The following is a 13,468-nucleotide window of genomic DNA, read 5'->3' as shown; positions in this document are numbered from 1 at the left end:
CTCATTCTCCTTTCCTGGTCCCTACCCTCAACCTTCTATCAGTTGCTAATTTCTGAGGGTTTTTCTTTCTAAAATACAATTTTTTTGATGGTGTTAATCTGTGGCTCACAAACCATCACCAGCTCCCTTCTGCCTTCGGTTTCACTTTCTAAAAGTGATAGTATTTAATCCGAATCACTCTCTGGCCCCTGCCTTTCATCCTTATATACATTTACTTCTCCTAGAATCTCCTGCTTTAACTAAACCATTCAACTCACCATCCCGTAACTTTCTATAAATTTCTTTAATTTGTTAATGTCATTTTTCCTGTCCGGAATCTTCTCTTCGTCTATTGACATTGGACCCATCCTTCATTACCCTGTTGAATTCTTGTAATTTGTAGGAAGCATTCTCTGATTATTTTAGTGAGAATCCTCTCTCTTTTGTTTGTCTTTCCTAGTACTCACATTTATAAAAAGTCATTTACCTTAAAATATTATTTATTGATTTCTTAATTACATTGTTATCTGCGGGCACATGGTAGTCTTTCAATAAATGTTTTTCCATTAACGAATGAATGGATGAGTGGGTATATGACTTCTATTTCCATCTAAACTGTATTTCCTTAACAGTGAAGCAGAAGGGTCTTCATTTCTAAGTTGCCTGTTTCCTCCACAACATAAAGATAAATTGCCTGGCACAAAATAGACACTCATGCAATTCACTTATTTATTCATGAAAAATACAGTGTGTGCCAACTATGTGCTAGGAATTGTGCTTCCACATAATTAATTGTATCTCATTCAGCATAGAGGATTAGACTATTTGCGGGGCGGGGTGGTACACAGCACAAGTTGGAAAGACCTTTATCATGCAATCATATCTTTAGCATTAATCTTGGAAAAATCAGGTGAAATGGTTGCAAATAGACCTGTACTTACTGAAATCTTATTAAGTGCAAGACATGCTGCATGTCATGGGGAATTTCAGAAATTTGAAAAATTGTATCCTTTCTTTTCAAGTGTTCGTGTTCTAGTTTTAGACACTTTGTACTAAGAAGTAAAGAAAAAAACTATTAAATGAGTGTCACAGGTTATACTGATGTTCAGTTTTTCATGTGGACTAATAATATGAGTTGATGATGTGGTTTGAGGTGGGGTGAAGTCACTTCAACTGTGACGGTAAGGGAAGGCTTTGTAGAAAACTTGGAATTTGAGTTTGTTCTTTATGGATTTTTTTTTTGCATTTTTAAATACATAACTGCAAACCTTAAAAGAAATAATATCATCATTCCAAATGAATAACCAGTAGAAGGCACTGCTTCCTAGGACTTTATCTCTGACTTAGTCAAAGGTTAAAGTATCTAGAGAAGGAAAGAAGCTATTACATAACGAAAGCAATCCCTATTCTAAGTCTTCCATTTTATGTTTGTTCCATATCTGAATTCCTTTCACTTTGCATGTGCTTTCATTTTTTAGAATTGCATCAAAGAACATATTCTAAAGCAGTACATAGGTGATTCCTCAGTAATAGCTTTGGTATTAATTAACTATGTAGCAGTCTTCCATAAAGTTACTTCATGTTTATGGTTTTTTACATACACATTTAAAAAGTCACTAAGATTGTTTTCACGAGTATTTTACAAACCTAATTTAACCAGGTTTACCAATTCTTTTACATAGAACTTATTTAAAAGGATACTGTTAGCACTGGGATGGATTTCCTTTATTTCTGACAATATTAAGACATTTTCTAAGTATGTTTGTCCTGTAAGACTAGATCTTACAACTTCTCATAGTTAGAATAGTAAGAGAGTTGGTTTTAGATGGTAGCTTTTATGAAACAAGTATTTGTTGACAAACAACTATCTTCAGAAAGGATTCTAAGTCCTGGGGATGTAGCTGTCAACAAAAATAAAATCTCCCCTCTTGGGTCTTAAAGTGGGAGAGACAGATAATAAATAAATATGTTGGAGGGACAAGGTGCTAAAAAGAGCAAGGAAGTGTTGGTTTAGGAAGAGCAATCAAGGAAGACTTCACTGGGAAATGATGTCGGCACTAAATGAAGAGAGAGAACAGGCAAGGGTATATCTGGGTTAAGATGGTTTCAGATTGAGAAAATACCAACTGTGAAAGAAATACGTGTACACCATAGATTAGTTTCCTGTTGCTGTTGTAACAGCACAAGTTCAGAGGTTGAAACAATACAAATGTATTCGATGACAATTCTGGAGGTCAGAAGTCTTGCAATCAGGGTGTTGGCCAGGCTCATTGCTTCTAGAAGTTTAAGGCAAGAATCTATTTCATCACCTTTTCTAGCTTTTAGAGGCCACCTTTATTCCTTGGCTCATGGCCCCAATTCATCCATTTTCAAAGCCAACTGCATAGTATTGTTCAGTCTTTCTCTGATTCTGATCCTCCTGCCTCCCCTCTTAATAGGGATCTTTATAATTACTTTGGGCCCACCCAGAATATCCAAAATAATCTCCTCATATCAAGATCCTTAACTTAATCACATCTGCAAAGTCCCTTTTGCCTTGTAAAGTAACATATTCACAAGCTTCGGGATCACAATTGGGACATCTTGAGTGAGGAGTGTTATTCTGACTAGTGCAAATGGCTTGCAGCCTTGACTGTGCATTAGAATCGTCTGGGAGCTTTAAAAAATTCTGATACTCTGTCTCCACTCCAGAGCCAGTAACATTAGAATGTCTGGCAGTGGGACTCAGGCAGCAGTATTTTTTAAACCTCTCCATGTAATTCTAGTTTGAAGCCAAGGTTAAGAATCAGTGGTTTAGTTTATGTTGCAGTCTCGTACCCTTTACCCTACCCCTAAGTTTGCTGCACATGTCTGAGTACAGCTGGGGACATCCTACTTACAGAGTGATGACAGTGCACACAGAGAGCCCTTAGCCAATCATCAAGGACTCCAGGAGTTTTTAAATTACTTTCACATGTGGACTAGAGTTGGCCTGATTGTGCAGATTGCTATGAGGACAAGTAAAGGAAAAATGACTCCATGTAAAAGCAAGATGGCCCTATAAGGGAGGCTGTTTCTTATCTATTCCATGCATGTAACTGAGCAAGTCCAGGAATGCTATAGACTAAAGATAGGATTTAGTTCATATTCCTTGATGTCCTTTTTTCCTAAGTCAGCTTGAAACTTAAATTCACATTGTACTTTGTAAGACTATTTCTGCATCTTTATTTGTATCAACTCTTCCTACATGAAATTCCCTCTCCATTTATCCCAGAGTTTCCATTTGATCTCTTTTCCCCCCAAATCCACTTGGTCAGCCATTCCCAGAAATATTCCAGGACCCCTGGTCCTCATGAAGCCCTCAGGTGTTCAGCTGTAGGGCCAGTCATTTGGCCCTTAACCTGAACTGTCTTTCATTATTACTTCTCCAAGTCTTCTCAACCAGTGCATAAGCTTTTTAAAGCAGAGAACTTGAATTACACGTTTTTATTTGCATTAGATAAGCGTCTTGCCCATAGTAAGTGATCAGTAAATGGTGGTTGATGATTTGAAGGTTCAAATTAGACATGTGTTTTTGCCCTGAAATTAGACATCAGTTCTTTCAAGAAGATTTTTCTTGTTCACACACAACACTGAGTTAAAGATTCTATTATATCATCATAGCTCCACAGGTTAGTTTCACAGTGGATTATATTTGTCTGTCTCATGTCATATTCTTTGAAGTCTGAGTTTTATTCATTGGCAAGTCTAGCACCTACCACAGGAATGACAAAATCATCTCTGGATGAATACATAAGAGCATGCTGGAGCCTAGATCCTCAGATTGTTCCAAGACAACCTTGCAGTGCAACACAGCATGTCACGTAAGCAAGCTCAGGGATTGGAACCCTACGTATCCCAGATAAACAATATATGGAGAGTTGCAGTGACTTCTTTTTTTTAATTATTATATACTTTCCTATATTATTTTTTTTCAAGAAGATGAAACAATTGTTAATATGCATGGATAAAACAGAACTTCAACATACATAAAACAAACTTTGACAGAAAGTAGAAACGTACAATTCCAAAGGTAGAAAATTTTTCAGTAGTAAGAAATTTTTTTAACACAAATCAAAATACGTCTCAAAACAAATGAAAAGGAAAACAAAATTTCCAAAACCTACAGGATGCAGCAAAAGCAGATGTTAGAGTGAAATTTATGCTATAAATGCATGTCTTAAGAAAACATTTCAAATAAACAACATTATACCACAAGGAACTAGAAAAAGAAGAAATTTAGCTGAAATGTAGTAGAGGAAGAAAATAATAAAGAAAAATCAGAAACAAATAAAATAGAGACCAAAATAAACAATAACATAACATTGAAAATACTTTTTTTTTTTTTTTTAATGAATGAGACTTTCTTCCTGTCCAAGATGAAACAGTTTGGTAGATGAACAAAAACTCAAGAATTAACATTATTGGTAGTTTGTTATCAATATTTTTAGAAGTACTATGAGTCAGACTAAATATCAAGCAGATTGATAGCTCTCTACATAATTTAAGTATTTGCCGTTTTTTTCTGATTTAGTAGCCTATTTTTGAGCTGTGAGCATTTTTATTGCCAAATATTGTTCAATCTTTAAAACCTCTTTTACCTGAGTTGTATAAAAATATTCTCAACTCCGGCACATTAAGAACATTCTGTAAGTATCTGAAAATGAAATTGAAATAAGCATGGAATATGTAATTGTTTAGGATCAGGTGCTTTCTGGCATCACGACTCCTTCATGTTTAGTGTTTTAGGCCTTACGCTTTTTGCTCCGTAGAACGATATATATATAGAGAGAGAGGCTGTTTATCCAGTGGTATAGAAAGATAATTTAGATATTGAAATGACTAGATGCTTTGAGGAGAGTAGCAGTGTCTTAACTATTTACCATATCTACCTTATGTCTACTTTGGGACTTTCAATTTTCATAATCATTATTAATAATGCTATTAAAAGAGTAGAAATCAGCCAAGAAGTCATGCTTTCTGAAGGTCATAGAACTGCATTAACTTAGGAAAGGCCAGCTGATCTAGCTTTCTGTTTTAATAACTCAGACTCTAGCTTTTGCCAACAGCCTGGAGTTTTTGGACAGTAAGAGACTTATTGTACATAAGACTGAGGTAGAGACCGGAATACCAATTTATTAATTTCACCAGCAGTGATAATGCCTACACAGACCATAACTACTATGGCTTGTATGCTAAATGCATAATCTCCTTATAGTCAAACTAAATGTAAAACAAGAAATAATTAAAAGTCCTTTTATTGATTTACTCTGATAAATCACAAAGACCTTAAATACTTTAAATCTGTTCTGTCAGCCCATTCTCTACGTGACAGTCAGAAGTTTGCTTGGAGAGCACAGAAGCAGGACAGTAGAAGTTAATATCGCTAGTGTGTAGAGTTATTACATATAGTTTAATTTTTCAATTTGGTGATAGATGTGGTGTTGCCAATGAGACTAGGACTATTCTAGCTCCAGTTTCTTCCTTTCTCCATACTTAAGAGTATACGTGGAGTAAACTTTGGTAATGAGCTCAGAAAAACTGAAGATACCTGAAATGTGATGGCCCAGTCTCCTTTTCTCTTAGATGGTGCTTGCTTGGTAGCCACCAACACTTCCTCCTCTTGCTCTGTCCTTCAGGTGATCAAGACTTCCTGCTATTCCTGTTTCTTCTTTATACTTGCTAATACGTCTGATCAGTTTATTGTGAAGTATGCCTGGCCAAGGAGCATTTCTCTTATCAGAACATTTTGTATTTCATGTTGATTTTATGGTTTAATTCTTAGAAAGTAATCTGCTTTCCTTATCTTGGAGTTTTTGTTTGTTTTGTTTTGTTTTTTGGGTTTTTTTTGGGGGGGGGTTGAGGTAATACTGTAGTTTTAAAGTTTTAAAGTAAACAACATCTATAGTTTACTGAGTGTCTGCTCTGTGATAAATGTGGATATTACATCTCCCTTTAAAGATGAATAAATTGAGACAGATTAAAGCTAAGTCTCATAGCTAGTAAGTAGTAGAATCAGTATTTGAATCCATGTTTGTCTGATTCCAAAGCCCTTAATTTTTTTCTACTCTGCTATTATTTCCTAATAAAGTATCTTCAGTACTTGAATACACTGTTCTTTTGCAACTTTTCACAATAAGAATAGTATTATTCAGCAATGATTAGAGCCATCTCTTTAGTAGTAAATTTCAAATTTTAAAATCAGTAATATATATGAAGGGAGTGGTGGGGCCGTTAATACTTTCTTGCCTTCTCTCCCACTGGTCTAGAATAAGAATGGATGATTCAGTAAACACTCTTTGTCAAGCAAAAATAACAACTTTCTCAAGGTCAGATCAAGTTGCAAATACAAGAGAATTTTTTTTTTTAATTAAAAATTTTAACTCTGTACTGCTTCTATGTGAGACTTGTAGTGAAAGGAAAGGGAACTCTATTTTACTAAGAATATTTGCCACATATTTTTAACCTCTGATAGTATTCTTAGTCAGACTCAAATACCAAAAAGGGTGCTTAATTTTAAAGTGTCTAAGTGCATTTCCTTATAGGCATTAGCTCATCAAAACAAAACATCTTCCTTTGAGGTATTCTAAGGGGTAAATAAGTCTGAGAATCCACATCTAAATCTTTCGTAGAATTGTGGAAATGAAAACTGAAATATTTTTATATTTTCACTTTCTTTTTTTACCACTTTGCATGTTTGATATTGGAAATGAATGGGGAGGTGAGGAAAGAAAAATTCTCAAATGTTTCAAGATTCACAGCAATTGTAAAATTTATTCAATTCTTAATAAGCTTTAAGCATATATCGAACTTTTGGTCATGGAGTCTGTGGTTTCCTTATAACCAATATTTCTACAATTCACAGTAATCCTACTTTCAATAAAATGTAAATTTGTTATAATGGCAATCATTTGTTTATTTTGTTTATTTTTTGATGAAAGAAATTTTAGTTCTTTCCCTTCTTTTACTGCCAACAGTATTTGCTATTCATAGATATTCTGTCTTCAATAAGGTCTATCAAAGTGTAAAACTAGATGGGTATTTTTTTCCCTCTAAAATGGAATGGTCTTTCATTATGCAGTGTTCTTAGGTGAATTCTCTTGTTTAAGAAGCCAGAATACAAGAGAGTGCTATATTAGTGTATTATTCTCACAACAAACAAGCACTGTTCTGTTGCTACCTGCTTGGCCATTGTTTCTGATTGTGTGCGCTTTGCAGTGGTATTTGGATGGTTTCCTGCTCTCTGCCAGCACAAAAAGGCATTTCTGTTACAATGGCCCCTAACCACACAATGACGGCATTAAGGATTTATGTGGAGGTTTCATTATTTTCTCCTCTTTTGTTCCTTCCAGGATGTCTTCCAAGCGACCAGCCTCTCCGTATGGGGAAGCAGATGGAGAGGTAGCCATGGTGACAAGCAGACAGAAAGTGGAAGAAGAGGAGAGTGACGGGCTCCCAGCCTTTCACCTTCCCTTGCATGTGAGTTTTCCCAACAAGCCTCACTCTGAGGAATTTCAGCCAGTTTCTCTGCTGACGCAAGAGACTTGTGGCCATAGGACTCCCACTTCTCAGCACAATACAATGGTAGGTTTCTCATGGTCTCTTGTGCCTACACTCACTCTTTGACCAGTCTACTCCTCTAATAGTTTGGCTTCAGTCCTTTGCTTTGTAATTATCATCTACTTAACAGCCAGACACAAGATTCACTCCTAACATCTTAGAATTCTTTATAAGTAAATGATTCCAGTAGGAAGTACATAATATGCTATTTTTTTTGTTTTTCAAGAATTTTGCTTTTGTGACACAATTAGGAGAAATCACATATACGTATAAGAATAATGTTCAAATAACACATTTAAAGTTGGTTAGCATGACAGTTAGATGTCATAGTATTTCTAATAAAAAGTTTTTCCAGATAGAGGTGCAATGTATTTTGAACGTCTCCACCATGATAAATCAGTGTTTCTCATTTTTTACTTTGCCCAGATTGGATTCCAGTATTCCTTTACAGTACTGGGAATATTATAGGAGAACATATTTCATAGAACTGTAGTTTTTTTAATGTGACTGCAATACTTTCTAACTCAGTCTCATTCATGCCGCTGTTTTGATGATACAGTAATTACCTGGTGCATCCTATTCCAGAATTTGCAACTCAGGATAATTTATCTGCCCCTTCATCCTGGAGTCTGGATCATTGTCATTGCAGGTGATTAGGAAACTGGTTTCACAGATGAGAGGGAAGAAGGCAGCATAGCGTCTTTGGCTGAAGCTTAAAAGCACTCACTCACTCACTCACTCACTCACTAGTAAGACTTTTAGGTCATTCTTAGGAATTTAAGTACACAGAATCAGCATGTTGGCAAAGTGGCAGGGCACTTAGCTGCCAGTAAAGCCACACTCGCCTTTTCAACATGGCTGCTTGGGTACATGTCGTGGTTTTGTGACCTTCTCCTCTTCTACGTCAAGGAGAGTGGGGCCATTAATTGGAACCAGAGTACGCCAACGAAACCGTTTCCTCATACCATCTCATGCTTTTGAAGATGACTCTGATTCTGTGAAAGGCTTTTTTTTTTTTTTTGCTTTCTCTAGAAAATTATTACATATCATAAATGTCCTTGGTATTGAAATATGCCCACTTATTTATGTTATTACATTACTGTATGTAGAATTAAATCAACAAAAAGAATCAGATATCTCCTAATAACTGTGAGATGGATGCTATTTTTTTGTCACTTACATTAGATTTAAATGCTCTTTCAACATTTTAAGACTCATAGGTCAAAATTTCACTGAGTGTATTACTAGGTGCCAAGACTTTCCCCTCAAGGATAGTATTTCGGCTAACACCATGTAACATTTATACAGGTGTGGTGTTTTAATCACATTACATATATTAACTCATGTTACCTTCACAATAATACAGTGAGGTGTTATTATTAGTCTATTTTATAAATGAGGAAACTGAGGCACACAGAGGTTAAATAATTTGCTTCAGATAGTAGCTGATACAGAGGAGAACCAGGGTTGTTTACCCAGACATTCTGGCTTTGGAGTCCATGCTTATAAACATTATAAGCTCTTCACAAGAGCACATGCATATTTTATTGTCTGATTATCTCTTTGTTGGCAAGCTAAATCATGCTATCCATAATTCCTACTTTTTTTTCTCTACTGTGAGTTTATATTAGTTATGTCCAATGATACAACTTTTTGGGCTCCTCTCATAAAGGTTAAAGTAGGAAAAGAAAGGGGGAAATTGGTAGTACACAGTTCAACAGGGTAAGGAGATCATACTCTCCATTGCAGCACTGCTAATGCCTTTTCTCTCAGTATTTTGACCATTGCCTTCTCTTAGGGAGGGCTTCTTGGTTTGGTTTTCCCGTGATACAAACACACAAATTTGAAGGAGTGAATATAAGTAGTTATAACCAGAAGAATACCACAAAAATAAAGGAGAGATTATTTTAAGTATACTCAAGGATGGGTATAAGAAAAGTATATTAAATTACATTCTCTAGTTGGAATGAGAGGATCCTGTGATGCAGGATGTTAGTGAAAATGAAACCAGTTTGTAAGGGAGAATTCAGTTCAACTAGATACAAACTATAAATTGCCTACTTTGTACCAAGTTTTTTGTTGTAATTACGGGGCACTGTGGAAATAGGTTTGAATAAAACACAACTCCTTCCCTCAAGCAACTTCATCTAGAGTGACAGTTCTTAGCCAGGGTCTAAGGGATCTCCTGAAAATGAATGGAGAATTCTGTATTATGCATACATGTGAGTAAGATTATGGTTTTCATCAGATTCTCAGACAGATCTCGGGATACAAATGCTTTAAGTACATTTTAGTGACATGCTGACACTTTCTCTTGTATATGTCTAATTGGTTTCTAAATTTGTTCCTGCCTGAAATGTTTCTTGATTCCATCAGCTTTCATCTCTTGAGTAGACAGTCGGAAAAGTCTCTCATAGGATCTCAGATTTTTAGCCTCTCCTCTCTCTGGTCTTTCTTCCAATATCCACTGGACTTGTTTCCCTGAAAACTGAGTTGGATTATTTACCCCACTTTGGGAACCTTGTGCCCTTGTTCTTATAGGAGTTAGTCTAAAACTCTTTGTCTTAGCATAAAACTCTGTATAGAATAGCATCAAACTAAGGCCTTGGTCTTCTCTCCTGTCATTTCTTGCCATGGACCCACTATTCTTGTCATGCCGAGTTTTTTTGTGCATGTTCAGAAACATACCAGGTGAACTTGGGTGACAGAGCTTTATTCTTTCTTTCTACCTGGAAAATGCTCTTTTCAAATTTAACTTTCCTGTTGAATTGCATATAATTATATATAATTATATTGTATGATATGTTAATATAGGATATTAATATACAATCATTATATTAATACATACTTAATATAGACTATATAGAATATTATATATTTGTATTTCTGATACTTAGCATATAATAGACAATGTATAATTACTGATTAAATGGCAGAATTCATATGGATGATTAAATAGTAAATATGTTTTGGGCAAAGTTGTTAAGACTATTCATGGTAAGTATGCTGATTTTCTAGAAATTTAAGAACTCAAGTGGAATGTACTAATGTAATATATTCAGAAAGCAGAAAGTATGTGTAATAGCCATGATGTATTCACCTGTTAAACTGATTGATATATTTTATTCATTTATCAAAATGATTTGAATATATTTATAGAATTGTTATTCAACACAAATCATTATAGTTTTTCTGGGTAGTAGGCCATTGTAATGTTCACTTAACAGAAACTTTTATTTCAGTAGGAAAATACATTTTCTATTTTGTTTTCTGTTCAATATCTTTGAAAACAGAGACAATTTTCATGGTCTCCATATCATAGAGTTCAATTTAGGAAAAAAAGAAAACCAACAGGTTTCCAGATTTCATTGCCTATTTATATGTGGCATTCATACTCTATTCTTAAATTAAAAAAGGAATGAGAGGTCCACATTTTATATTGCCAATATAGTTTAGAGACAAAGTAAAACTGATGAGTAATCCCTGTAAGGCTGGCTTGAAGTTACAGAGAGATGCTCTCAGTATAACATTTAAGTTGGAAAAAATTTTCTGAGATAAAAGTTCTGTACACTTCACAACTGTTGCCATATAAAGATTTTGAGGATTTAGGGTTGTTTGTTCATATGCAGAGTATGCAGGTGTTTGGAATTGGGTCAGATGAAGAGGTAATTCTTCCCTTCTGAAGTTGTGTTTATTGCCTGAATATTTTGGAGAAATAAATTAAGTGCCTTACTAAGAGCAACTTCCATCAGCTATACTGGTATGAATACTATAAGTCTCTCTATTCTTGTAATGGTTTACTCACTATTCAGGGTAATCTTCAAAAAGGTGAAAGTCAAGGTTGAGAAATCTGATTCTGACATGAGTGAAAAGGCAGTTCGGGGCTTTATTTTTTCTGGAGATCATATCTACCCATCCTGTCCCCTTCCCTCCTTTTTAAACATGGGTTTGGAGACTGTCACTTTAGAGTTTCAGAGACAAGCAAGAATCACTATAATTTCTGGCTCATTTTTAATAATAGTTCTGATACAGATGAATTTATTTCATGGTGCAAAGAACTATTGAGAACATATCTTCATGTCAATCAATGTGATTATATATGAGCACCAGAAGGGAATAGAGTGAGTATGAAGAGAAATCAAGTGGCAGCAGGAGAGGCAGCCAAGGCACTCTGTGGTCGCCATTTTGGTACTCATTTTCTGTCTGGTTGCATACTACTTCTGCTGGCTAGGTTGTTGTTCTAGTGTCAAATGTGATGTGAAATGAAAGGCTTGACCACCTGTGGTTACTGAATAGTCAATTGTCTCTTTTTCCTTTCTTTTTTTTTTTTTTTTTTTCACAGAAGGTATACTCTTATCTTAGCCAAACTCTCTTTTGACTTCTTAAAATCCTCTTGAGTTGAATGAATTGTTTTGTATAACTACAGAGTGGCTGCCTCCCAATGCTGATTTTTAAAATATATAATTATTTTAACAGTACAGTATTCTTATTAAAAAATAATTTGAGTTGCTCACTTTATAGATAGCTGAATTTTGTATGAAATAAAGACTGTGTTTGTGTATAATTTTTTAACATTTAAAGATCCATTGGATTTGGAAATAAGTTTTAATATGTTTCAGTATCTCATTTAATGTTTATACTGATAATATTTTCTTGGAATTGTTTTAAAAAAGCCCCTGGATATTGTTTGGGACTTAATAATTTGATTTATCTTAATGTAAATGTGTTTAAACATTGCAGAGACACTCGTTATCATAAAGCAACATTCACTGTGAGTCAGTTTCCTCCTGACGCCCATCAAAAGAAGAAAAAAGTGTCTTTTTAAGTTAGATCTTCTGTAGAAGTTGGGCATATAGCTGGGAACCGAGTATAACATTATAGCAAAACTCCATCCAATGTATAAAACCCAGCCTTAAACAGTGAAGGAATTCATAAAATGCATGTCAGAGAGAGGTTTTTACTTGCTCAGGTTCACTGTCAAATCCTGGGATTCTTTATTTACCCCCAAATAATTTTAAATTGCTATATTATAGTTGTGTCTTGAAATACTCTTTATATAAACTTTGCTTATAACCTAATAGTTATTAATAATGTATTTTCAAAGTTTGACTAGGATAATGTTATGTATAAAGTACTGTTCAGATAATATACAAAAGAAGAGAGAAAAATGCATGTGTTATTTAAAAATAAGTCACAGAATAGGACCTTAATTATGGTATGGTGAAGACTCCTATTTCTATATAGTAATTTTTATAGGCTTTTAAATTTCTGGTTACCTTTGTACATCAAACTTAGCATAACTTATTGTGATGGTATAATGCATACTGTTGTTAACACCAGTGTGGTTATTGTGCCAGTTCTAATAATGAGAATTTCATTGTTTAGGGAGAGCAGTCTCCTACACTCTAGACAAAAGTGTAATTACTTTTGAACGATGTGGAATGTGCTCAGTTTAATAGCATGGAGAATAGATTCAGAAAGATTCAGATAAAGTAAGCTTAGAAGCCATATGTGCAGTGTGGCAGTATAAAATTATGATAGTAGGCAGTGTAATTCTACACACACATACCCGATTTCACACAGTTTATCTATAAACTGTTGTTTCTGTAAGAGATAGGCTTGCTTATCTGAACAAGGCCAATTCAATTGAAACAAGGTGAAAATGGTGACACGTTTATATTTGTTTTTTATGGTAAATTGATGTTTATCATACAATGAAATTACATTGTTACAAACATTATTCTGTAAATGGTGTCAGAAAATACCACATGAAGCTGTTTATCTAGATATAATCCAAGGCTTGTGTTTGAATATAAGTGGTTCGATCTTTATACTTGCATTGTAGCAGGAATGAGGACATGTGAAAAACAATCAGTTGGGTTCATCAAAGCCACTAGATAAGTTGTGCAAT

The 13,468-nt window shown here is 34.7% G+C and overlaps 1 protein-coding gene across 6 annotated transcripts in view; it reads left to right on the top strand.

Moving 5' to 3' along the window:
• Positions 1 to 13,468, top strand: part of SOX5 (SRY-box transcription factor 5) — a 957,215-nt gene that overhangs the window by 615,474 nt on the left and 328,273 nt on the right. For 5 of the 6 annotated variants that reach the window (XM_040642245.1, XM_040642242.1, XM_040642244.1 and 2 more), the window contains one exon: positions 7,350 to 7,581. In XM_040642245.1, coding sequence (XP_040498179.1) covers positions 7,351 to 7,581 — 231 coding nt within the window. In that variant the 5' untranslated portion in view covers position 7,350. The remainder of the gene's footprint in view (positions 1 to 7,349; positions 7,582 to 13,468) is intronic. The other variant, XM_040642247.1, reaches the window with a different exon arrangement.

Source organism: Ursus maritimus, unplaced genomic scaffold (genome assembly GCF_017311325.1).
Source record: "Ursus maritimus isolate PB19 unplaced genomic scaffold, ASM1731132v1 scaffold_26, whole genome shotgun sequence".
NCBI classification, from domain to species: Eukaryota; Metazoa; Chordata; class Mammalia; order Carnivora; family Ursidae; genus Ursus; species Ursus maritimus.
The sequence above is the reverse complement of the archived record's forward strand: the minus strand, read 5'-3'. Positions and strand labels throughout refer to the sequence as shown.